Raw genomic sequence first — 23623 nt, forward strand, 5'->3', positions numbered from 1 at the left:
AAGCCTGTTTAGTTTGGAAGACCTTCCAACTTTTCTGGAGCCCCAGACTTACTCTTTTGAGAGGCAGTTCCAGAGAAACCTGTATGAAAACAACTTTATGGTTCATCACTGCCTTACCAGCCTCAGTACAGGATGGTGTTCGGCATCAGAGGGATTCCCTGAGACCTAGAGCAGTTAAGACTTCATAAACATCTGGTTTCAGGTCCCCATGGAAGTGGCCTGTGGTACTTCCATCAATAGTACTTTATGGCTGGAGGCTTCAGTGGGGGTTGATGGGAAATTCTAAGATTAGTTCCCGTTGTCTTTCAGTAGGAATGTAAGCATCTAACTTTATTGGGCTCTTTCAAAGATTTGTGTTTTGTGTCTCAAAACCGCACCTTGCCTTATGTACAATCAGAAGGAGTTAAGGCTTTTTTAATACACAGCCTGAAAGAGCTCATCCTTTACTCTGGTGTTAGTCATTTAAAGCAGCAGCATTAGACTCTTCCCAAGTATGTACAGTATAAGTTGTGTAATGTGTGTAGCAAAAGCCTTTAAAATGTAGAGGTTTGCATTATGATTATCTTTTACAAGTTAACAGTCTGCTTGTAAATGTTTTACGCTGTTAGAAAAGTGTAAGAACAGAGAAAAGCTGTATTTGAATGAAATAACTGTGAAAGAGAGTAGTAAATACGAAATAATTTCTACCAAAAATGTTGAAAAGCAGTGCACTTAGAGAAGAAGAAAAAGCTAAACTAAGCTAAGCATGATATAAATATATGAACTGCAAATACAGGCTCGGTCAGCAGTTCTGTGGCTTTCTGAGAAATAAGGACTGGTGACATTGCATTGCCGTGGCTTACTTAGGTTTTTAAATCTTACAGTGCTATTTGGCTGTATTTTCAGTGTGGAAGTTCTCCCCTGAAGTTGTGTCTTTGAAAACTGCCAGCTAAAATATTTGTATACTTCTGAATGTTAGTTCATGAGGTGGTGGCACGTGGCAGCATTCCTTGCTATTGCAGAGCAGAAAGGCCTTAGCAACAGAACAGTTTGAGAAAACATCGTGACTGACCCCACACCAACTCTCATGTCAAGGATGTTACATGATTCTTGCTATTTAGGTGAAAAAATATGAATATTTTTAATTGCCAAAGCTCAAGAACATGCACATTAAAGAGAGTTTTAACATCTGGATTCTAGCCCTAGCTATTGTCAGAGTTGATGCAAGGTACAAGTAATGCAAGCAACTCCACTGTTGGAGGCCATGTGATTGCGTGTCAGTACAAAAACCTTTCACTCTACTTTGATTTCCTTTTCTTTTGGAGCTGTGGGGATATTTTGTTAGTTCACTACCCTGCTGTACTTGAAGCAGGCTCCTAAGATTCATGGGTTCACATGTAACACTGATAGTATAATTTACAAAGTACCTATGACTGAAAAGAACTCTTGTGGATAAAGTCATCAGTGGGTACATCCCACTGGGATGTATTAGATAAAGCACAGATTCTGGAAGATTTCAGAGCAAAATTTTGAAGTAGGACAAGGCAAGGGCTTAACAGCAGTGGACCATAAACAACCAGGAAGATGTCCTATCCCTGAAGCTGGAAAAAAGATGGAGAATAGCTTCTTTCACCCTAAAATACTAGAAAATTCCTTAAAATACATCCTAGAATACAAGCTTTTTATCATCTAGGCTCATTTGAGCATACAAAAAACTAAATCAGGTCTCCCTTTCCCAATTGTTTTTACATGGAGCAAAAGATACAAAGGAGAGTAACATTTCATTCATATTATTTAATGAATTGGAATATTTATTTTGGTTCTGGATTACAAGAGAAATGCAAATCAAACCACCTAAGGAGAAAAAAAAGCTTTCACAAGATGCTTTCCAAGAGTCTTTTATTGCCAACAGTCTTACAGAGTATTTTCAACTCATTAGGTACCACAAACATTTTGAAAACTTTTAATTAAATCTCAAACCTTTGAACCGAAGTTGTTGTGTAGCAGTCGTTTTTCAAAGAATTGTAAAAAAGGGTTTGGCCTTCTATGGAAAACATGCATTTAAACTCTGGGCATTGTGCCTGAAAGCAGTACTTGTGGGAACGCTGTGCAGCCAAAGGCAGTAGGCTCTGCCTCCACCACCCCAGGAGTTGGACGAAGGCTTTTCCCCTGCTTTCCTGGGAGCAGACGCGGTCCCTTGGCTCCCCTGCTCAGAGGGCTGTCTGCTCCAGCAGCACCGCGCACGGCTGCTGCCTTGGAAAAGCACATTTTACAAGGAGCGACTAATGAGGGTGTTGCGCTGCATACAAGGTTTGTCATTTCCAACTGCTCTGGTAAGGAAATGGAAAACACACCTGTGTGTAAAGTGCCAGGTGCCAAAAAGCTGGGGTCCTGAGAGCAGCCAGTCCACCCCTGCTGAACGGAGCTCTGTGCTGGCGTCTGTCCTGGGTGCTGCCATTTAAGCCACCAACACAACCAAGGGCACAGCTCAGCCCCTTGACTTTGCTGGGGGCTGTAGACCCCACGGCCACCCCAGGTTGCCTGTTGCCTTCTCATGGCAACACTCATGGGGGCAGGCATGGCAGCAGTGATCAGGGGTTTCTGCTTGGCCACCATTGTGTCACGAGCCTTGCCGCAGCCCTGAGCCCTCCCGGCATCTGAAGTGGGCTGGAGGCACCATGCAGGGGCGTGCAGAGGCATGCTGGTGCCCGTGCTGTCTTCAGAGCTGCACTTCTTCTCCCCAGGAGCAATGTAACTTCCCAGGGCATCTCTTGGCTTAGCTTTTCTCCAAGTGGGTAAGAGGGAAGGGCCTTTGCAAGGAGACACTCAGGCAGTGGAGGAAGAGGATTTAGGGAGTATCAGCCTAGCTAAGCTTCCTTCTGATGTGGAGCCTTTCTCCCCTCCACAGGACACTAAACAGCTGCTCTTGCATGGATCTTGTCCTTGCAGTCATTCTCACAGAAAGACCATGGAGTTGGCTACTCTTGGCTACCCCCACCTATTCAGTGTGCTAAGCAGGAAAGCTACCTGTTCAGGAGAGGGCATCATCTGGGCCAGAAAGAGGGCCTGTATGAGCAATTGCTTACACTGTCAAAATGGTATTTGTCAAAAATGAGCTTGTGGAAATCAGTGTTGCCTCTGTCAAAATGGAGCTCCTCTGGATTAAAGTCAGTGTAACTGAGGTCAAACTCCTCGTGCCATTTGGTCCTCTGACATTTTTCATCCCTGTTTCTACTGAGATGAATAGTTCATTGACTTATTAATACTCAATATCCAGGTAAACCCTGTAGAATTTCATTTATTCTGCTACAAAACAGGCATCCCTTCAGGTAAATTAAAAACAAAAACAAAAACAAAAAAACCCACAAAACAAACCCAACAACAACAACAAAAACCCCAGAAATTAGGCCAGTAGAGAACCTGTGCATAGAACAGACTCAAGCCCACTTTACATGCATTTCGATATGATAGTAGTGCTCATTATTTTATTACTTTGGTTAATCATATACAAACTGAATAATCAGAAAACAGTTGCATGACACTTATATTCCAAATTCTCAAGGACTTCCTCAGAGACAAAATTTGCCTCTATAACCAGAACACCACAATCAGCGGACAGGCAAAAATTTGAGATTCACAAAAGTCGTTGGGAATATAAATGATCACAATATTTCCACATACATTATTTTTCCTGCAATTCTCAGTTAAAAATGTTTCTAAAAGTAATAAATATTAATAAATAACAAATGTACAGTCAAACTCCCTTTTACAGCAAAATAGTCACTTTGTTGTTGTTGCTGCCCACACAATGCAAAGAAAAACATTTACCTCAAAAGAAGAAACCTGGCTTCTTTCAAGGTTTAACTCTGCAGCACTTTACTGAGAAGCAGTTATCACACCAATCCAGCCACAGAGGACACAAATATATACCAATTATAATCCTTACATTCTTCATTTAATAAAAAAATTTCACTTATTTTGAATGAATATTTGCCTGGGTGCATTTGGTTGTTCTTGCCTCACGGAAGAAAAAGGAGGACTGCTGGAAAAAGCTGTCATTCGACCTGTATGTTATTTGACCTTCATGATAGCTGCATAAAATGTACATCTGCATCTTAATCTCAAAAACGGAGGCTACCTTCCTTTTCTGAGTCATCCGTGCTGTCTCCCACAAAGTGGGGTAGCAGAATGAGTCACACAGCTTTAGCTTCATTCTTCCTTTGATTTCCACAGCCTGTTCAGTTGTCAAACAAGGTTTAGACACTCTTTATTTGGCTTTTCCCCTATATGATGCTTTTGCTAGAAATGTGTAGCTCTGAAATCTTATCCCCCTTACTGAGATTAAAAAAAAAGCAAAAAAAAAGCAGCCCTGCTTTTTCGCAATGGAAGCCATACAAGATGCTTATGTTGGAGGATATGGAAGAACAGATCAGGGCTTATGAACGTAAATGTCTCAAAAAGAGATGAGGCATAGGCATTGCCTAAGTATTTTGCAGTTCCCCTCCCCAGAGGTTCTGCTTTAACCATGTCAACCAAATAGCATGTTTATAATTTGGTGATAGCTCTCTATTCTCAGTAGTGGCTTATATGCCTATTGGCTTGTGTTTCCAGGCTTCACATTTCTTATCCCTGTGGTTTTCTCTACCAAGACAGCTTTGCACTCCCTATCCAAGCCTCTGGTTAACTGCAGGCAAATTGTATGTCCATGTTATCTTTTCCACAGGCCTGCCCTCCTTCCAGCTGCATCCAATGCAGATGTGAGCAAGGTCCACAGACATTGTGTGCGAGTGAGTAGAGTAAGTACAGCTGAGCACAGAGCTTTTCGTGGGAATTTGCCCATATTCTGACAGCTCTGAGCAAGCATAGATTTGTGGAGAGTGCAACCATAGGTTTGGGCAAAAAGACCATACAAATCAACATATTTTTGACAGTACACTAAGGTAAACCTGAATTTGGATTTTATGCAGACATATTTTGAAACTGTCTGGAAGATAAAAAAGGAAGTGTGTCTGTTACTTCAGCTTAGATTTTGTTTATGCAAATACGGTTTGCTTAATATAAATCCTTCATTCTGCCACTTACTTTAGATAGACATTGGATGCTAAGAACAAAGGCTTGAAAGCAGGACTTGTAACCTGTTGTCAGAACATTCACAAGTTCAAAATTTCCCCTTCAGAGCTGTAAATTTCCTGGAGGCTGCAAAATTCTGCTACTTTTCAAACTGAGCATTTGCTACTTACAAATATCTAAATATGCATCAATTCTATTATGAATACATTGTAGCTGGTATCTGGCATTTGATGTGCCAGCAGCAATTGCACTGTGGTATAAATTTTATAAATTCTCCTCATCTTACTGCACAGCATGATGCCTGGGGACCATGAAGATAAGAAATGTGAGCATATTATTCTGCAGAGCAGAAAAAGAATGAACCCAGGATATAGAGAATTTAGTGCTGGCAGGTGACATTTACCAGACTGTTAGTAAATGTTTTCTTCCCATGACAGTGCACATTTTGCACTGAAATCCTCGTCCAAGGACTATGTCCTTTGTTCAAGGTTGTATTGAACGTGTGTGGCAGAGAGGTTTCTGGCAGAACTGGCATTATCTCCCATTGTGAACCCTGTGGGATGTGGAGGGAAGCTACTGTATAACCTTCTATCCTTGCCGTGTGTGCAAAGCCCTGGACAGGGAGGCAGGCAATAAGACATGGAAATTGCATCTCCTCCTGTGGTCTCCACCCAGGCATGGCCAATTTGAACATCCTCTTCTTGCATTAGGGAAGGGAACCTGGGCGTCCTCACACTGAGCAAACTCCCATTGAAGTCAGAAGATAATTCAGTTTTCAAATTGCATTTTCTACCTTTGAGGGTTCATTGCTTCTGAAGCACCTGAAATAACTCAAAGTTTGGGAACATGATGGTACCTCAATGTCCAAACTATCACTGCCAGCCTCAATGGAAGATTTTATTATCCTAATAAGAACTCTAAGTCTGCAATAAAATTAATCAGAAGCATTTGGTTCACTTTTGAAAGTTCTTTGTTTAAAGGAATCAAATGTGTTTTCATTGCCCATAGTTCACATAGTTGCAACACAACTGAACTCAAAACTGATAATCAGATAGGACTCAAAATCAACGTAGACAATCTTGCAAGATATTTAGAGTTTCAGTTCTGACTTCTCAGCTATCCCCTGGGAAAATATCAAAGGATACCATAATATTGTCTAATCTCAGTGATTTCTACTGAGTCTAGTAAATTTGTTCTTTCAGTAAAATCCAAGTTCTTGAAGTTGTGGTACTGAATTATCACTAGCAAGTGTCTAGCCCTTGGGATTGCATAAAAAAGAATAAAAACAAAAGTTAAGGGGACTCAAAACCAAAGGCAAATATTAAAAGGCTGAAATTATTGTGCTGTGAGCTGTCTGGTTTTCAGCCAATGGCACAGCGTTTGAGCCCATCTTGTAATTTCTATACCTCTTAAATTGCTGGCAGTGTTGGCTCCTCACAGAAATGAGTGCTGCCTCTCTAGCAGGTTCAGTTCACTTTTGTTGAGCCCAGTGTAAAATGGTCTTTGACTCTGATGACAACAGGTTTGAAACTGCTGTGCAAATGGCTATACAGTTTTTATACCATTTTCATATAGGGGAAAGCCAAATTATCAGAGTGACAGTGACAAAAAGCAATTGTGGGATCCACAAAAGGACCATTGATCGGCCCACATGCCCTTCCTTCTGGACAGCTTTGAGATCATTTTGTTCACAGTGACTTAGAAAAGCCTCTGGATCATCACACCTGGCCAGACAGGATCTCCTGGCCTATTGCGGCAGCAAGGCACTGTTGCAGCCCAAAGGCGCTACCACTACCTAGGATCAAACTGTATCTGATCAAGCTATGTGTAACCTTTGCATCATCAATGGGCATGCTGAGCTGGGCAAATTGGCTGTGCTGACAGAGCAGCTTAAAATAGCCACATTTTCCTGGAGGCAAAGTTTGTGAAATGTAGTCTGGGGAACTTAATATTTCTGTCAAGTGGTTTCATTTTGTGTGTCCTTGTCACCTGCTTTAATTCCCAAAACATGCAGCTAAGTGGCTGCTAGGTTATTAAAGCTACAGCTAGGACAATGGTAAAAAATTTTAGATGCTTATTTCAGTATGTTTAGTGCCTTCATTCATACACCCATATCTTGTCACATTTTCCAGGCATACACTGACAGGATATTTAGGAAACTAAACCAGATATAGGCAGCAGGTGGGATTTTTGAAGACACCTAAGAGAGTTAGGCACCTGGCTTTTACTGAAGTGATATAGAACATTCGAAGTACAAAAGAGACCTTCTTTTATAGTTAGGGATATCACACTAAAAACTTTCTAGGACAGGACTGTAGGGAGGTGAGAGCATGGAATCGCAAGTGTTATATATAACAAAAAAGGTGGCAGCTGAGATACTTCAAACTGGAATACGGTGAGACATGGATGCTCTTAAATAAAGTCATGTTGACAGATGCTGCTTTGGGGTATAAGATCTCCTCCCCTTCCCTTGCAATTTCCAACCTGGTAAAAGGACAACCCAAATTTTAAGAATTCCACTAACCTCAGTGCCATACTAATTTGGGTTGCTATGCAGCATTGAATTTCTTTTCTTTGCTCTCAGCTCCCACCCAGACCTAGAAATATCAACTAATAACTGTCTGCAGTAAAATTAGTCAGAAGCATTTGGGTCACTAATGTCTTAGTTTGGCTTCTGAATGTCTCGATTACAGAATCAAGTGTATTTTTATTGCACAGATCACATAATTAGTCTTAGGTGCCTCAATCATTTTTGTTCTTGAGATCAACCAAATCCAAACTTCCCAAGTTGCAATTTCACCATATTTCAAAGCAGAAGGTACAACAAATTATTTCAGAATTTTAATATAATAATCCTCCCAAATGGATTCTAAGTGAATCCTTCAGTCAGATGGTTGTAATTTGACAAATCTTTAAACTTAGCAAATTCTTAAAACCAAATCTAATTTTAAGTAGATTTAAGTATTGACTACTTCAGGGCAGGCAGGTGCTTAATCTAGACTTATCTGGCTGAGTCTTGGCCTTTATGACTCAAGTCTGAAGATTTGATTTGAGATACTGGTGCTAGAGAAGACCTTGGAACGCTACATCCTGACTCTGGCACAAACTTTGCCTTTACAGGAACTGTGTCTACTGAATTTGGCTCTTGATAAGCTTCACAAAATAGGAAAATAACTTCATATAGTGCTTGCATTTGAATAGTACAAACCTCACTTGAAACTTTCCCCAGTGTCAAAAGCCAAGGACATTTCTGCCAGAAATGCATCTTTAGTGTATGTGTATTTTTCAACTTGATATTAAGAGAAAAGCAGTATATTTGCAATAGCTATGACTTGCTGAAGGCCAAAGTCAAGTTATGCTTTGGTAGGTAAATGCAAATGGTATCATTTGCAAAACTGACCACTGAGTCATGATAGTTTTCACTGTTTATAAGAAGAGATTTCTCAGATATGTCTTTGACCAACCATGTACATCTTGCATTAAACGTATTAAACACACGTTATTTGAACTTGCTAATCAGTATGTAACACCTCATTGGAGACTGGTAGTCAAGGACACCTAGATCTTCACCATAAGCAGAGAACTACTTATAAATAACCTTATCACTCAAATTAATAAATTAAAGTTACAGAATATTGTTATTTGTTAGAAAAATCAAATGCACACACCTTGTACACAGAGAGATCACATCAAATCATTGTTAGAACAAGATACAAATGTTTTGAGTAGCATCATATAAGAATCCAAACTTGACATCAGAAAGATAAAATGCTTTTGATATCAGTGACACTAAATGACACTTTTAAAAATCATTTTATGCTAAGTTTCCGAGTTGGAATACTAGTTGCTGAATTCAGACTCTTTCCATGGTTAACCAGCATAATCCACCTGTAATCCCCATAGTTGTGCTTCTTAGGTAAAATCAGAAATAAGATTCCCAATATTCATTTTCTAAAGAAATTGAGACGGCTGAATTCTATTTTTATCTGAACAATTACAATTGGCATTTTTCTTCTGGTAAAAACACATGGCACAGAAGATGGTTCTATACCATCAACAGACTGACTTGAAAAATATAAATATATACTGTATTTATATATTTAAAGTGTATATATACACTATCAATATTCACATTAGAGAATCTGAACAATTTTATTGAAATTACTTTTTAAGAAAGCCTTCTGCTGTGACTTCATGTCTACATAAAGCACTGAGAATTTTCAAGTGTACCGTGTGAAATGGGGCTTCTTAAACCTAAAGAAAACATACTGGTGAAATATATGTGAATGTGCATTTTTTTAATGTACATGTTTTTTCAGATCTGCAATTTCCACCAGTTATAGCTTGCAAATTACAAAAACTAAAATAGTTATCTGGAGTCAGTGTTTCCTCTCAGCAGGCTGCTGCAGGCAGAGCTCACTCCCAGAAGAAACGATTGGCAAATTATTCTCAAGATGATGATTGATGAGATGACTTATGCTGTCAAAGACACGATCTTTTGTACGAACCTTCAAAAAAAGGATGCAAGAAGATAGATTAAAGAGCAAAATACTTTATTCCTTAACTTCGCACTAAAATTCTCTAAGAATAAAATGACACAATTAGTCATGTTTTAGAGGCTGATCCCTCTCCCATCAAAATCAGTGGAAATATGGCATTTCTGGAGTTTTGCTTCTGTTTTGTCTCTTACTCCCTCTATTCTCTCCAGACAGATATTTTGCATGCTACCTATGGGCCAGTCTACTACTATTACTCTTTCTGAATAGGTCTGCTTGAAAACTTCATGTACAACATTTTGTTTCACTGTAAGTCAGATTTTTAGATCAAATTTTCTTCTTCAAGACACCACCTTCTTCTTTTAAGTGGTTTCACCTTCTTCATTAGAAAGAGCTGTCCCTCCAGAGATGCCAGAACCCAACCCTTCTCTGTGTGCCTCAGCATCTTTGTGCTTCCCTTAACAAAGACTTTCTTCTTCAGGTGCTGGAAAATTCCCTTCCCCGAAAGTGATCCAGCCACCATGTGTGCTTGGCTTGGTTTTGCCCCATGCTGCACGGTACACACCTGTGCCTTTGAAACTGAAACACTACAGGGCAGGGAACATGAATTTTCTAGCCCATTTACCAGCCCTCTGCACTGGCACCCTTGTAGGTAAATTATTACACCCATGATAAGAGGAAACTGATATTGCAAGGTAAAACAGTCAAAAATCAGGACAGGCCAAAACCTAATCTATATTACAAAACAATCTTTAATTATTTAACCACATCTTCGCAAAACATTTTCTTTCTACATTTAAAATGAGTTAGGCATACAGCTTCCATAGGCAATGCAGAGGTCCTCTCTTGCGAATGTCATGCTGCAGTAAAACTTTGTACTGGGATGGCTCTGCACTGCCTCAAGCAAAAGCCTGTGAACGCTGCTCTGAAGTGAGGCATGTCATCTATTTTCCATGAACTTTTCTCAGAAAGAGAGGACAACTTTTGTTAAAACTTTCCAAAGCCAGCTTATGCTGTGGTGGGCACCTCGCTTGAAATGTTTCAGTCTTCATCATTAAGTTCTGGCAAAATTGCTAGAAACTTAGCACGGGTAAAAAAAGAAACAAACAACTTTGATGGCAAATTATGCTATCTGCTCGGTCCGCATGTAGCTGTGTCACTGAAGAAAACCAACAGGTTCTCCCTGTGAAACATGCTGCTTTGAAGCATCACTTTCTGTAATTATTCAAAGCTATATTTTCAAAATGAAAGGATATCTTTAGAACAGCAGTAGCTTCCCTTATCTATATTCAGATTAGATTCAGACATTTCACTCCATGCAACTCAGCTGAGTTTTCTCACTATAAGCAATCTGCCATCATCAGAGTTCAAGCCCTAATTCTACATGCAGAAAAAATCCTGCAGTCCTCCATTTTAAGCATCGCTTACCTGAACTAGAGATTTTTTTTTTTGTCAGCTGAATGAGAGCAGAAGCAACTGGACAGTTAACTCTGCTCTGAAAACACACCTTTAAGAGCTGTAACGTGTCGCTGGGTAATTTGTGTGTGAAATGAATTTTCAGGCAGCCTTTGCATGAATCATTTTTTACAAATAATCATGCTGAGGCCACGTGGAAGAAATGCAAGCCGCTGGCATGCTGCTGCAGCTGGCCACACACTGGCGTCTCATTGACGATCCTCTGCTCTGACAAGTCACAAATAGGGCTGCTCAGGAACTGTGTCAGGATCCCACAAATCATACAGACAGTACAGCTAATGTAAATACAGCCGCAGAAAAGCTGTTATCAAGCAGCACCTCCTGAGCGAGGAGCTTCAGAGCCATTTGGGCCACGATGGCACAGCACAAGTAGTCTGAGGGAGGAGACAGGTGCAGAGAACAGGCAGGTCCCTATACACAAGGAGGTCAGCAAATCAGTGCTGCTCTTAGAGGCAGTGCAGAAAGGATGGGGGGCCTCCGTCCTTTGCCTACAGGAGGAAAATGACTTGGCAGTCATCACAGGACCTGAGTACTCCATGCCAGCCAACAGAGCAGCAGAGGTCCTGGTGGGACATAGCACCCCCGCACTTGTCACGCCACATGGCAGCATTTTCCTTGCAGTAGCCTGTAACAGCTATTTGTGTGTTTATGTTGAAGGGAGAATTAGGGGGCCCTGCTGCAGGAGTCACAAAACTGCTGGCAAAAGTTTAGCAAGGGAGACCCCAAGGGGCGTAGCGCCAGTTCCCCGGGCTGGTGTCGCGGTCAAGCCCAGGACTAGGCAGGTGGCACCTAAAAAGTGCAAAACCATTCTTTGACTGCCCTCATGTGGCCGACTTAATTACAACAAGTACCATGGGCATTCCTCATCGCAGCGTTACAGGCTCTGCAGGACCGGCACAATTCGGCTGGTCTGCTGCAGGTTTCTCAGCTGAAACAGATGACAACGGGCCAGCTCCTTGGCAGGAGTTTCTCATTTACTTCAGGCGTGTCATCTGAAGCCGTCCTTTACAGAGGAAGCGGAGTTGTCCACTCTCAGCTACCAGGAGCCAAGAATAAAACGCGTGGCAATGCTTTCATTGTCTCGGACAAGACTAAGTTTCCCTGGACAGCTGCAGAAAACTGGAGCTCCCTTGCCCTCTCCATCGTCTAGAGAACAGGCCTTATGAGGAGCGGCTGAGGGAGCTGGGGTTGTTTAGCCTGGAGAAAAGGAGGCTGAGGGGAGACCTTATCGCTCTCTACAACTCCCTGAAAGGAGGTTGTAGTGAGGTGGGTGTTGGTCTCTTCTCCCATGTAGTTAGCGATAGGACGAGAGGAAATGGGCTCAAGCTAAACCAGGGGAGGTTTAGGTTGGAAATTAGGAAAAATTTCTTTACGGAAAGGGTGGTCAAGAATTGGAACAGGCTGCCCAGAGAGGTGGTAGAGTCATCATCCCTGGAAGTGTTCAAAAAACGGGTAGATGTTGCACTTGGGGACATGGTTTAGTCTAGTCTACGCTTGATTGGTTTAGAGTGGACTTGATAGTGTAGGTTAATGGTTGGACTGGATGATCTTAAAGGTCTTTTCCAACCTAAACGATTCTATGATTCTATGATCGTGCTGCTGGGAGGGTCCTTTTGTCGGCTAAGACACCCTGTGCAGCAAAGAGATGGAGCAGGTTTACCCCAGTTGCCTCCTGGGCTTACGTGCAGGAAAGCACAGAGGACCTGGTGTGTATCCCAGCTGATGGGTGTCACGTGGAAATTGCCGGCACGCAGGCGGGCTGAACTTGCACAGCCACCAGCAGCTTCTCAGCAGGAAGGCTAAAGAAGTGGCTTAGCTGCACTTTTGACTAAGACTGTACTGCAGTGGCCAAAGCTTGACCTTGCTGGAGAATCAGGTCCCTAAGGCTCTTGACAACGTGCAGAAATCATGCAGTGGGTCTTCTGCTAGGCATCAGGGAGAGAATTACAGGTGTGATGGCATATTAGAGATATAAGGCTGTACTTATGATCAGTTGTGAAAAAGCTGTAAACAAGATTAAACACACTTAGAGACAATTTGTAGAGTAAGAAACCTTCCGTATTACCGAGGAGTCAGCACTTACAGTTCCTTCTGGGTCTACCAAAAGAAGATGCTTGGCCTGGCCGTTGTGCATGCCTGTCAGCACATAGGAGCCGGGATTTGTTGTACTCTTTCTCACGAGGAAGTCTCCACATTTCTTTAACAGCTGTTCTGCTTCTTTCCTGCTCATCTCTCCTTGATACCATGGCTCTGTACTCAGCTCTTCGGCTACAGTCCAGTCAGATGCTCTGGATAAAAGAGGACTGGTGCATCCAGTGGAGGCGGATTTACTCAGCGCAGGCTCAGACGTTTGGTTCTTGAGGGCATCTTCAAATGGTTCTGGTTATGGAAATAGAAACAAGGGCAAGATCATTCAGAGGTAAATCATGTTACAAAATGGTGATACTCCAGGCATTTTTAACTGGATTTATTTTGTGTTATAGCACTCCCCTTTATGAAAAAAACTGAGGGAAGATGTACTGCTAGGCCTACTGATTTACAGATTATATGAAGACCAAGGAGTGTAATATGTTAAAAATGTATGTTATACACAGAAAGATGCTGATAAAAATCAGAGCGAACCTTGATAGGAGCTTTTGAAAGGTAGTGATTTTATTTCAGTAATGGCTGTTGTCAACAGTTGCATTTATATGCCCTGGTACCAGGCAGAGCTCTCCTTTTCTCTTGCCAGGTACATCAGACAGTTTCATTTCAAATAAATTGCATAATATGGGTACCCAATGTCATTATACTCATATCTGGTCTCTCTTCAAGCAACATATTAATTTAAAAATTATCCATTACTGAGTCTCCAGCCCAAGGGTATGTCTAGAAGGGATCAGTCACACTTGCCACTCAGCCTACCCCTAGCCTCCAGCTAGGAAGAGGACTTTGCAACACAGGCACAGCCTAACACCTTTACTGTGATTTACCTCACTGAAATCAGCCTCAGGGAAGCATCTTTTAAACCTCAGCTAAATCCTGAACCTAGTGTTACTTTCTGTAGAGTGGAATGGAAAGATGTGTCATTATAAATCCCAGTAGTCTTACAGAAATAGTAAATAGGTCAGTGCATGCTTCATTTTATGCTGTCCTGACCTATCGGAAGCTATTTTCCCTTGCAAGACCTTCATCTGGCCAACTAGTACATATTAAAAAGAGATACTGTTCTGTGCCCACTAGACTTACTGAAGAACATCTGCAGAGCAGTACTGTGAAGCAACACACCAGCTCTAAAGAGACTGCTCAGATGTGAGGAGCACACAGCCATGTTTATGTGGGGCCACAGAGAGGCTAATTTAGCTCAGAGAAACAGGGTAAATAGTGTGCTGTCACAGTTTGTTGATACTTCAGCTAATTCTTAAAACCAATTCATATATGTCTTCACTACACTGCAGTCTGCACAAAGCCCAACACGTGTTTAGTTTGGCAAACCACTAACTTAAGGCTAGTTGACACTTTTTCTTATACTACTTTTCCCTGATGAGCCAATGGTTAATAAAGATTAATGAAGGCTGGAAGATGAGAGATCGGTTTTACCTATTTTTAGGAAAAGAATGTGTATAAAATAGAGGTAAGCATGTGCATGTTTTAAGGGCACGGCATGTTAGAAATCAAGGTTAACATCCCTGATTTCCGACAACAGAATTTTCTCATTTCAAATCTATATTCACAGATAGATAGTCCCTCAACTTTCTTCCCTCCCCCTTTCTTTCAATCCAAAATGTCCCTAAGCTGTGGAAATAGAGCCATATCTCAGCAAAAATGTGCCAGGAAGACAGTTTTATGTGTACTGAGATAACAGAAATGTAGACGTGTTATTTTACAAATAACATATAGGCACCAACTGCTTTGTCTCACTGCCTCTTAATTATGTGAACCAAATTAAATGAATCGTGTGTCAGCAATAGATTGGAGGTAAGAAGAGTAGAAAAACAAAGAAAATTTTCGGTGCATCAAACTGCTTTCCCCATATTTCCTGTTAAGTATCTCTTCAAGGCTGAAAACAATGTGTATTGGTAGCACCAACATCAAATTATGACTGATGCTTAAATCACTGTTTTACGGCTATGGCTATGATTCTGATTTTGGAAAAGCTGACTTCAAATTTGGAACGTTCAGAATAGTAGGCCTATCCAGAGCAAGGGATAACTTAGCCTTTTAATTTCCCTCCCAGCTTTCTTGTTGCACAAGGTTTTTGTAGAATGCTTTGACTTCCTAGTAACATATTCAACAGGACAGGCTGGAGCTAATTCTCCAGCCATTCACTCCTTCACTTTCCTCATGACAAGCCTCCTGATTTATTTTCCTCCTAATGTAGTTGCCTGTGATGATAAGGATAACATAGACTGCAACTCAGCTTAACTCAGATATAATACAAACTAGCTTCAAATCTTCGGCCACCCTTATTTTAACTCGGTCAGATATGAAACCACCATGAATTCTAAAATTCACCGTAACTCCCCCAGGAATACTAAAATTTGGAGAATTTTTAAATTATTTTTATACAAAACTAATGCATAAACATATTGGGTCACTTGTTAGAAAGGGAGTGAATAGGAAGAGAACTCACTCATGTCAAACAGATCCTTTCCTGGGCTGCTCTCTTTGGTATCATCTGCTGTTCCACTGAAGGTACTTTCAGCATCTGCTTGAAGTGCTGATAGAGCTTCTATATTTATATGCTGGGTGTTTACGTATGTTGGCATCTCTGCTGTTGGGGTTACTTGTGGTTTCCCTTCTGGCATACTACACATATCCAGAGATCCTAGAAAATTCAAGATGTTTTTTCTTCTTTTTTGTATTTGACAGAACAGTGTTGTTATAATGACCAAATAACAACACACCCTATTACTACAGGTTTAAAATTCCCTGGAATGGGAGATGTAAAATCAGTAACTGTAGGACCTAGTAGAAAAAAGTGTTGATGAATGGATTCAGAACTGTGTTTCAGTGTGGGTTTGGGGTGGGTTATTATTCAGGATGAAAGGAAAACTTTGTAGATAAAGACTGTCTATTTCAAAACATTCAGTTTTGAGCCATGAGAAGAGGAAATGAAATAAAATCCTCAAATCTGTGCAGATTAACAACGGAAAACATATTCTAGCATTTGAAAAAAAAAGTGTCCCCAGAAACACAGTAAAGCTGTCACATATGGATATGGTTTAGTCTGGTCTACCCTTGATTAGTCTAGAGTGGGCTTGGTAGTGTAGGTTAATGGTTGGACTGGATGATCTTAAAGGTCTTTTCCAACCTAGATGATTCTATGATTCTATGATTCTATGATTCTATGATAAAGGTGGAAGGGGTGGAATTTCACACATATGTTTTGATGTGATTTGCTTAAAATTCATGGACAACAGCAAAAAGAACAATATGCATTATTTGTTATTCATGCAGCAGAGATCATGTACAAACACATGCATTGCTCCACATTTTAAAAAAACTTCTGACTTTAGGCTCTTCCTTTGGAAACTCCATCTTGCATACCCTAGTGGGTCAGATTTTCAGAACAGACCATGCAGCCTGTCTTTAAATAGCATGGGGTTTTAAGACATGGTAAGCTAGACAGCTGAAGGTTTGGGGAAACTCTATGAACTACTCTGCAAAAGTTAAGATTTTATGAAGGTGTGCATTTAATAATTTATCCAGACATAATTACCAAATGCTTTTCACCGATATCAACACTAAAATTCGTACAAAAGGAATCTATCACCAAAGTGCAGCTCATTGCCTTAAGACTTTGAGGCATCAGAATTTCACATGCTTTGCCCACCCAAGACCTCCTGCAGTATTACAGCTAAAACTAGCAAAACTCACCTTGCTTAATAGGCCCATGATGCCAGTCTTCACTGAATTTGTCTCCCAAGTGACGACTCTGGTAATAGGTTTGCTCTCCTCCCACTCCTGCTGCAGACTAGAATGGACATATGTGCAAAGAAATTTTCAATTACCTTTAAAATGCTCAGATATATTATGAGTGGCTCTGACAATTTCCTTGGCTGTATTCTGTGTACTCCCACTCTTCATTTCCAATTCATCATGGTGTCAGAATATATATCTCACAAATGCATTTGTGTAGGAGGAAGATATTACCGGTGACCTTCATGTAAACTTCCCTGCTTCCTGCTTTTATTAACCCCTGCAATCCCAAACGATACATCATCTCCTCCAGTACATTTGTCCTCACAGAGCGAGCCCTGACAAACCGTGCCTGGGAAAAGCTTTCCGCAGAAACACCCGGGACCAGAAGACAGCCCAGCACCCTCCAAAGCATGAGCTGAAAGACCCACATTGCTACCAGGGCATGCACTCGGGTACTGAAGGGAGGATACAGTCTACAGACAAGGCCCCTTGGGATTTAAGCAGAGTTGTGCTGGATCTGAAAACTCCTCTTAGGTGGCTACATTGATGCTGCAGTCAAACTTCCAACAGCAGTGCTGGTAGAAATATGCAAGCTGACCTCAGTTCAACATCAGGTAGAAAGCCTACCTAGGAACCTGGCTGAATACTGATCGCTGCTGAGTTATTAACATAACGAACTGTTAGTAATGACTGCACTAGATTGTTATAACGGTTCTGCATCAGATCTTTCCCAGTTAGTGTGCACTATTTGATACTCTCTGAAGCAGACACGGTTTCTACAAATGTAGTAACCCTCAGTGGATTTGTCTTCCTTGAACCTGTGTAATCTTTTAACACCATGAAGAGCTCACTTCCTTTTGTTTGTTCTGAACCTGCCTAATTTGTTGCCCCCTAGATTTTCAATGCCCATTCAAAAGGAAACTGGCCACACATGAAGGGCAGTTAGCTATAAATGGTCCCAATGTATCCATCTTAAAATACACTTTTTTAAAGAATTTTGGATCCATCAGCAGGAGGCCAGGATGCAATTGCACTGACCTGAGCTGTATCTGCAGTAGTGGGAAGTCTTGCTTTGAGCCTGGCATCAATGAAGCCGCCAGGGGGGGGCATTTTATTTGGGATGTTGTTGTAATAGGGATGTTCTGTTGGCTCGTTATCTTCCTCCATCCATGGTTCATCAAAACTCTGCATCCTGTAAGAAAGTGAGTGCTTTATTTTGCCCCTCGCTTGCAAAGCACTTACAGATACTCGCAGCATGTTAAGACTGCCTGTCAGGGGATCACTACTGCATATTATTTTGACAATTCAGCTACCATTATAAGTCAGGAAGCAATGATGGATCGTGCAGTAGACCCTCTCTGTTTAGACAAACTTGATCTAAACCTCCTTTGCAATGGATGAAATTCTTTATGCTAAGTAAAGAATGTTTTTACTTAGCTTTCAAACCCACTATAAACTGCATTAACAAATTTATTTAACCTTACAGTAGCATTTGCAATATTATTACTTGATTGATTGACTAAGTCTTAAAACTTTCTTTAATTATGGCTGCTCTATCACCAGTATAAATCTGGAAGAACTTCACAAAGTCAAGAGATCAGATCTGTGGTTTCAGTCTACATCTAACAGTCATTTACACAAGTCTAAAGTGAGTACAGAATGCTTGCAGATTTTATATTCACCATACACTCATTTTACTCTGATATGAGAGATTACACAGGGTACTAGCTCACTGGGATTTGTACTAATGTTAGCAAGCGTATAGCAATCCATGTCAAAAACACAGCTCACTAAAGACAACAGAATGCTATATCCCAGCCTTTTAAACATATTCAGGCAGACAGATTTTGTATCCTCCAGAGAACAATGCAGTCAAAGCCTCTGTACAATACATCACATTCCTGAAAACTTCACCCTGGCTAATATCAAAAATAGTGAAGCATCACTAGTAATTTTGGAAGCCCAGCAACTCTAGCTTACTTCATCTAAATTGACAGAGCTGCTATAACAGTAACAACAATGAGGAAATAACATCCACAAATAACATCCATTCTTGGCCATCCAGCTCTGCCTACTAACCACAATGGAAAATGGATGATCATTTCAGTAAGTTCACTGTGAAATCCATGTTTAGCCCATTCTTTCAAAATGACTGTGCTCCTTTCATATTCATTAGGCAAACCCTGCTTTGTTAATTCAGCAGCAAACTCTTTTTAAAGTATTTAAATCCTGTCCACCTCCAGGAACTTTGTCCACAAGCACATTTTATTAAGTAAATACAAAGCTAAAGAAGATCCTTTAGCAGTCTTCTGCAATCGTACTCACCTATCATGGAAAGTAGGTATCTTAGAGGGGCATCTCAAGTATTGCTTAAATCGAAGCTCAAACGCTTGCCCTATGGTGCTGATGACATCCTGGGCCAGGCCATCACAGCATTCCAGTATATGACAAGCTAAATGAAAAAGATTGACACATGCAAATCATTGTTTATGTTATGGTGGGATGCACTGACCTATGACAAAACACCAACACATCAGGCATAGTTGCCCTATTCGTGGTGTGCACATTTCAATAAAACCCAATTCTGGCACAGTGAATTTCAGGCAATGGGGTCTTTTTAAAGGTTAAATAAAATTTCTCTGGTGTGTAACTGCAATAGGCAAGACCATAAATGAGTTAACAATTTTAACAAGTCCATAAAGACAGGAAATCTCATAAAATTTCACTTGTATTACCTGAACGCAACAGGTTATATGAGAATTCTGAGCTTTAAGATGAGATTATAAAAATATTAGTAGATGGTAACAACAAAAAAAGCTTTCTTTGCTTTGCTCATTTTTATCCCCACTTCAGTGTTATGTCTAATCACCCCAAGTCTGCAAGCTGTTCACTTCCTTTGAGTTTCCAGAATTTCCCAAATTACTAGGATGATAACTAGGATAATTCCTAGATCCCAGGCCCTGATCTGATTCCAGGAACACAGAGGGATGGTACCTTTTCCTGCTTGTCTGTATGGAGACACTCCCAGTAAACTGTGGGATCACTGGGGAGCACAGAGCCAGGACCCTGGTTAACTCCAGCACTCCCCCATGTGCCACCTCTCTGAACCCACTGTGACAGAGGCAGTAAGGCTGGAGGCTGGCAACACAAGCTCTCTTCCTATGGGAGACTGAGAAACCTTTACCAGTTGTTTGAGCAGCCAGATCTGTTCCGAGTTTAAATCAGAGGGTGGCTCAGAGGTATCATCTTATGTGACAACATAAACAGGCGAACGCGTGAAGATTTCACCTAACGCTGCAGGAACATAGATGGGTGTTAAGAGCTGGAAGCTAAAGATCTGAATGAACAACACCACGGTGATATTCAGAAAAGCCCAGGCACATTCATTTTTCCATATTCAGTGCTGGACAAACACATGGTCTACTGGCTAGAGCCTGGATTAGGTTTGAAACTCTGGGTCTTTTCCAAGCCCTGCCATAGTACAGTGGGACCTTGTTCAAAGTTACTAATTTCTATCACCCCTGACCACTTTAATAACCCTAATATAAATTCTTCAGGTGAAAAACTGCATTTTAGTATATGCCCAGTGTCCAGCTCAGTGGAATCAAGTGCTTTGGATGCCAATGTCCTACAAATAAGGGTTGGTCATGACATTTGTGTTACATAATTTTAGTTAAAGCAATATAGGGAGACTAAGGAGGTTTAGCAATGACTTCTCAGAGGCTGATCTGCTGGACAGACTTCTGAAGAGGCCAGAAAAAAGGGCCAAGAAACCTGCAGTTATGCAGGTATGGAATGAGCAGGGCACCAAGCTGTCTCTCCCTCAGCACCAGCAGCAGCACCTCACACAGCATGAGATGGCAGCAGTCACAGTGCTGCCCTGCTAAACAGATCCAGTGATGCTCTCTTCTCACCTTATAGCATCTGCTGTACTGACCAGCGTGCCTAGGCAATGACCGATTCAGGGGAAATGTCCTTAGCTGCATGTTGAAAGTGGATTCGGCAGCCAAAAACGGGACCTCCATGTGTTCAAGGACAGAGGTAGACATCCCTGGCTAGCAGCAGGACATTTGCTGTTTACCCCCTCTGCACCCCTGCTGGCAGTAGTGAACAATCACCCCCCAGATAAGGTGCAGACTTATCTCCATGAATGCAGACCGAAGAAGTTAGGCCAAACAAAGCTGTAATTTTTGCACTCTACAACTAGAGTGGGGATTTAAAGAGGCTACATTGCTCATTGCTAAACCTGTCTGGAGCTGAAATGAAGCATGAGTCATTAAGTAGCTTCAGTAGGTGACATAATGAGTAACTTGTTTCCTTGGATACATGAATGGACTTTCAGCAGGTAGGAGATGTGCTTCTTGTAAAAGGATGAGAAGGTTTGGCTCACACAGAGATGATTTCTTGTGAATGCTACAGTGGAAGACAGACAGCCTTTAGCTTGCTAGATCCAGAATATAAAGCATGAAGAGACCTTTTCCATCCTAGGGAAGAAATTAGTCTAATATGCAAGTGAAAGCTATACTACAGTATTGGTGATAGTGTCAGTAACAGCAGCGGTAACATTTTCACTAGATACAGAAGTAAATTCGAACTCACTTCTAAAGTAATTTGCAGATAACACTCTGACAGAATAGCCAGAGATGGTGAAAGAGGGAAATACAGATCGCTTGATAAACTAGACCTTTTAAAAAAATGTGCTTTAATATTGGTCACATACAAAGTCACAGAGCTGCAAACCACTGATGTGGACACACAATTGGGGAAAGCTCCTATGTAAAGCTGTAACACAGAAGGCTTAAAGATCACAGCATGAAAGAATTTCACATGAGATAACAATACTTCACTGCAGCAAAAGGAGCTTATGAGAAACTGGCTAATGACAAGGACAAAAGCAAGTAAGAATATACAGATTGCTGACATTAATACGAGATTACTCTAAACAATAGCAGGCATCATCTACCCTTTTAAAACAATGCTGAAAAATGAAAGGAGGAGGAACAGAAATTATCTGAAGGAGTGAGGATGTGCACTGCAGCTGGAGACCTACAGAGTTCACTCCATCAAACTTTTCCTAAAGAAAAGTGAGAAAAGAACTAAATACACCACAGGAAGACAATACCAGGTGCTTCGGTGACTCCTCAATCTAGGATAGACCAACTCAACAAGGAACAGCGACAGGAAGCTAAGGCCGAACACATTCAACTTAGACATAAGGAACAGAGTCCATGAAACAGTTTTTATATAAAATCCACTCACACAGGAATGGAAAACAGAGCACAGGGCTCCTCCAAACCCTACAGTCTGGTCTGCATGGCCCGCTACATTGCCACTGAGGTGTCTCAGTACAACTAAATCAGTCTCCCGTTTAGCAGAAGGGTACTACTAAAGCAGGTGGGGTGGAGAGCAGCTCTGCACCATACAGCCTACAGTCCGATGCTGGAGCCTTTCTAATGGGGTACACATGATGCTGGAACATAACAAGCATGGCAAAGAACTGGACTATCTCCCTAACTCCCACTCCCCTTAAGTTTTCTAGGTGTTGCACCAGTATTCAGCATATTAGTATGTTTAGTGCAGGTATTATTATTTCACTAATAACACTCTCAACTCTGGACATCTCTGCACATGGACACAACAGTTTGTTGAGGTATCTAAGATCATTAAAGGTGACAAAATATGGAAGCTATTGAATTAGTTATGCCCATGGTAAGGTGGCAGCTCAGGGTTTGCAGGGTTGGCATTTTGGATTTAAAATGTCTGAATTCTGCAGAAATCCTGTTGGAAGTGCTTGAGTCTTTTTTTGGAGCTAGTCTTTTTTTCTCTATGAATTTATGAATAATAAATAGATTCTCAGGTACATTATACAATACTTTGTATCTAGCATTAAGACCTAGTGATGCTTTCTGCATTACAAGCAGGAATGTTTTCTGTACCTATTATTTCAGACTGTAATTTACAATTTTTATAATTTACTTTTATTTTTAAGAATCTGAAATGGTTCTTAGTCTTTGAAGACAATCAACATGAGCTTCCCTGTTCCTGACTGATTGCTCATAAAGCAATACAACCTTGAATAAAACTTCACTGAGAAAGAGGATTACACCCTCCAGCAAGCTGGCTCAAACGCTCACTATTTGGTGAAGAATCTTGATTCTGCCAGGAAGAATTAGGCAAGTACTGAGAAGACCTAACAGATTCACCTCATTGGAGGACTTAATCAGAGGACTGCTTAGTTCTTGCATAGTGATTGGGTGTAGGCAAGAGCTGTTGCCTAGAAGCTCATGCAGCCAACTAAGGCAAGCATTTAAGACATGAAGAAAATCCAAGTGATATTTGGAGATGAACTACAGGCAAGACATGTTCCCAGTTTGAGAATCAACTTGCGCATGGCTGTACCCTATTGCTACACAATCTTTCCATGACTACGTCAAAGCCAATCTTTTATTGGGCTGCATTTATTTTTCTCTTGGGGTAAAAAAAAATCGACTGAATTATACCATGACTAATTCATGTTTCTCAAAGGAAAAAAGGTGCCAAATAGATATTTCTAACTTACCTCTCCGATTAACAGGATCCTTAGCTACATATGCAACATAGTCAGTTGTATCCTGTCAAAAAATTAAGATATCTACAGTGAATGCAAAAAATCTTTGCACTGATCCCAGCAAAAGATCACAGTCCAGAGTGTGCATATT

General features: G+C 41.0%; 1 protein-coding gene across 1 annotated transcript in view; it reads right to left on the reverse strand.

Moving 5' to 3' along the window:
- Nucleotides 1–9428: 9428 nt before the first annotated feature.
- The window catches only part of SHC3 (SHC adaptor protein 3), a 58868-nt gene continuing 44673 nt past the window's right edge, over nt 9429–23623 (reverse strand). Inside the window, exons 6-12 of the mRNA XM_009480976.1 lie at nt 23485–23536; nt 19251–19377; nt 17964–18117; nt 16881–16977; nt 15634–15828; nt 13105–13400; nt 9429–9557 (exon numbers count right to left, since the gene is read on the reverse strand). Of these exons, the coding sequence (XP_009479251.1) occupies nt 9429–9557; nt 13105–13400; nt 15634–15828; nt 16881–16977; nt 17964–18117; nt 19251–19377; nt 23485–23536 (1050 nt within the window). The remainder of the gene's footprint in view (nt 9558–13104; nt 13401–15633; nt 15829–16880; nt 16978–17963; nt 18118–19250; nt 19378–23484; nt 23537–23623) is intronic.

The sequence above is a fragment of the Pelecanus crispus genome, chromosome Z (genome assembly GCF_030463565.1).
Source record: "Pelecanus crispus isolate bPelCri1 chromosome Z, bPelCri1.pri, whole genome shotgun sequence".
NCBI lineage: Eukaryota > Metazoa > Chordata > Aves > Pelecaniformes > Pelecanidae > Pelecanus > Pelecanus crispus.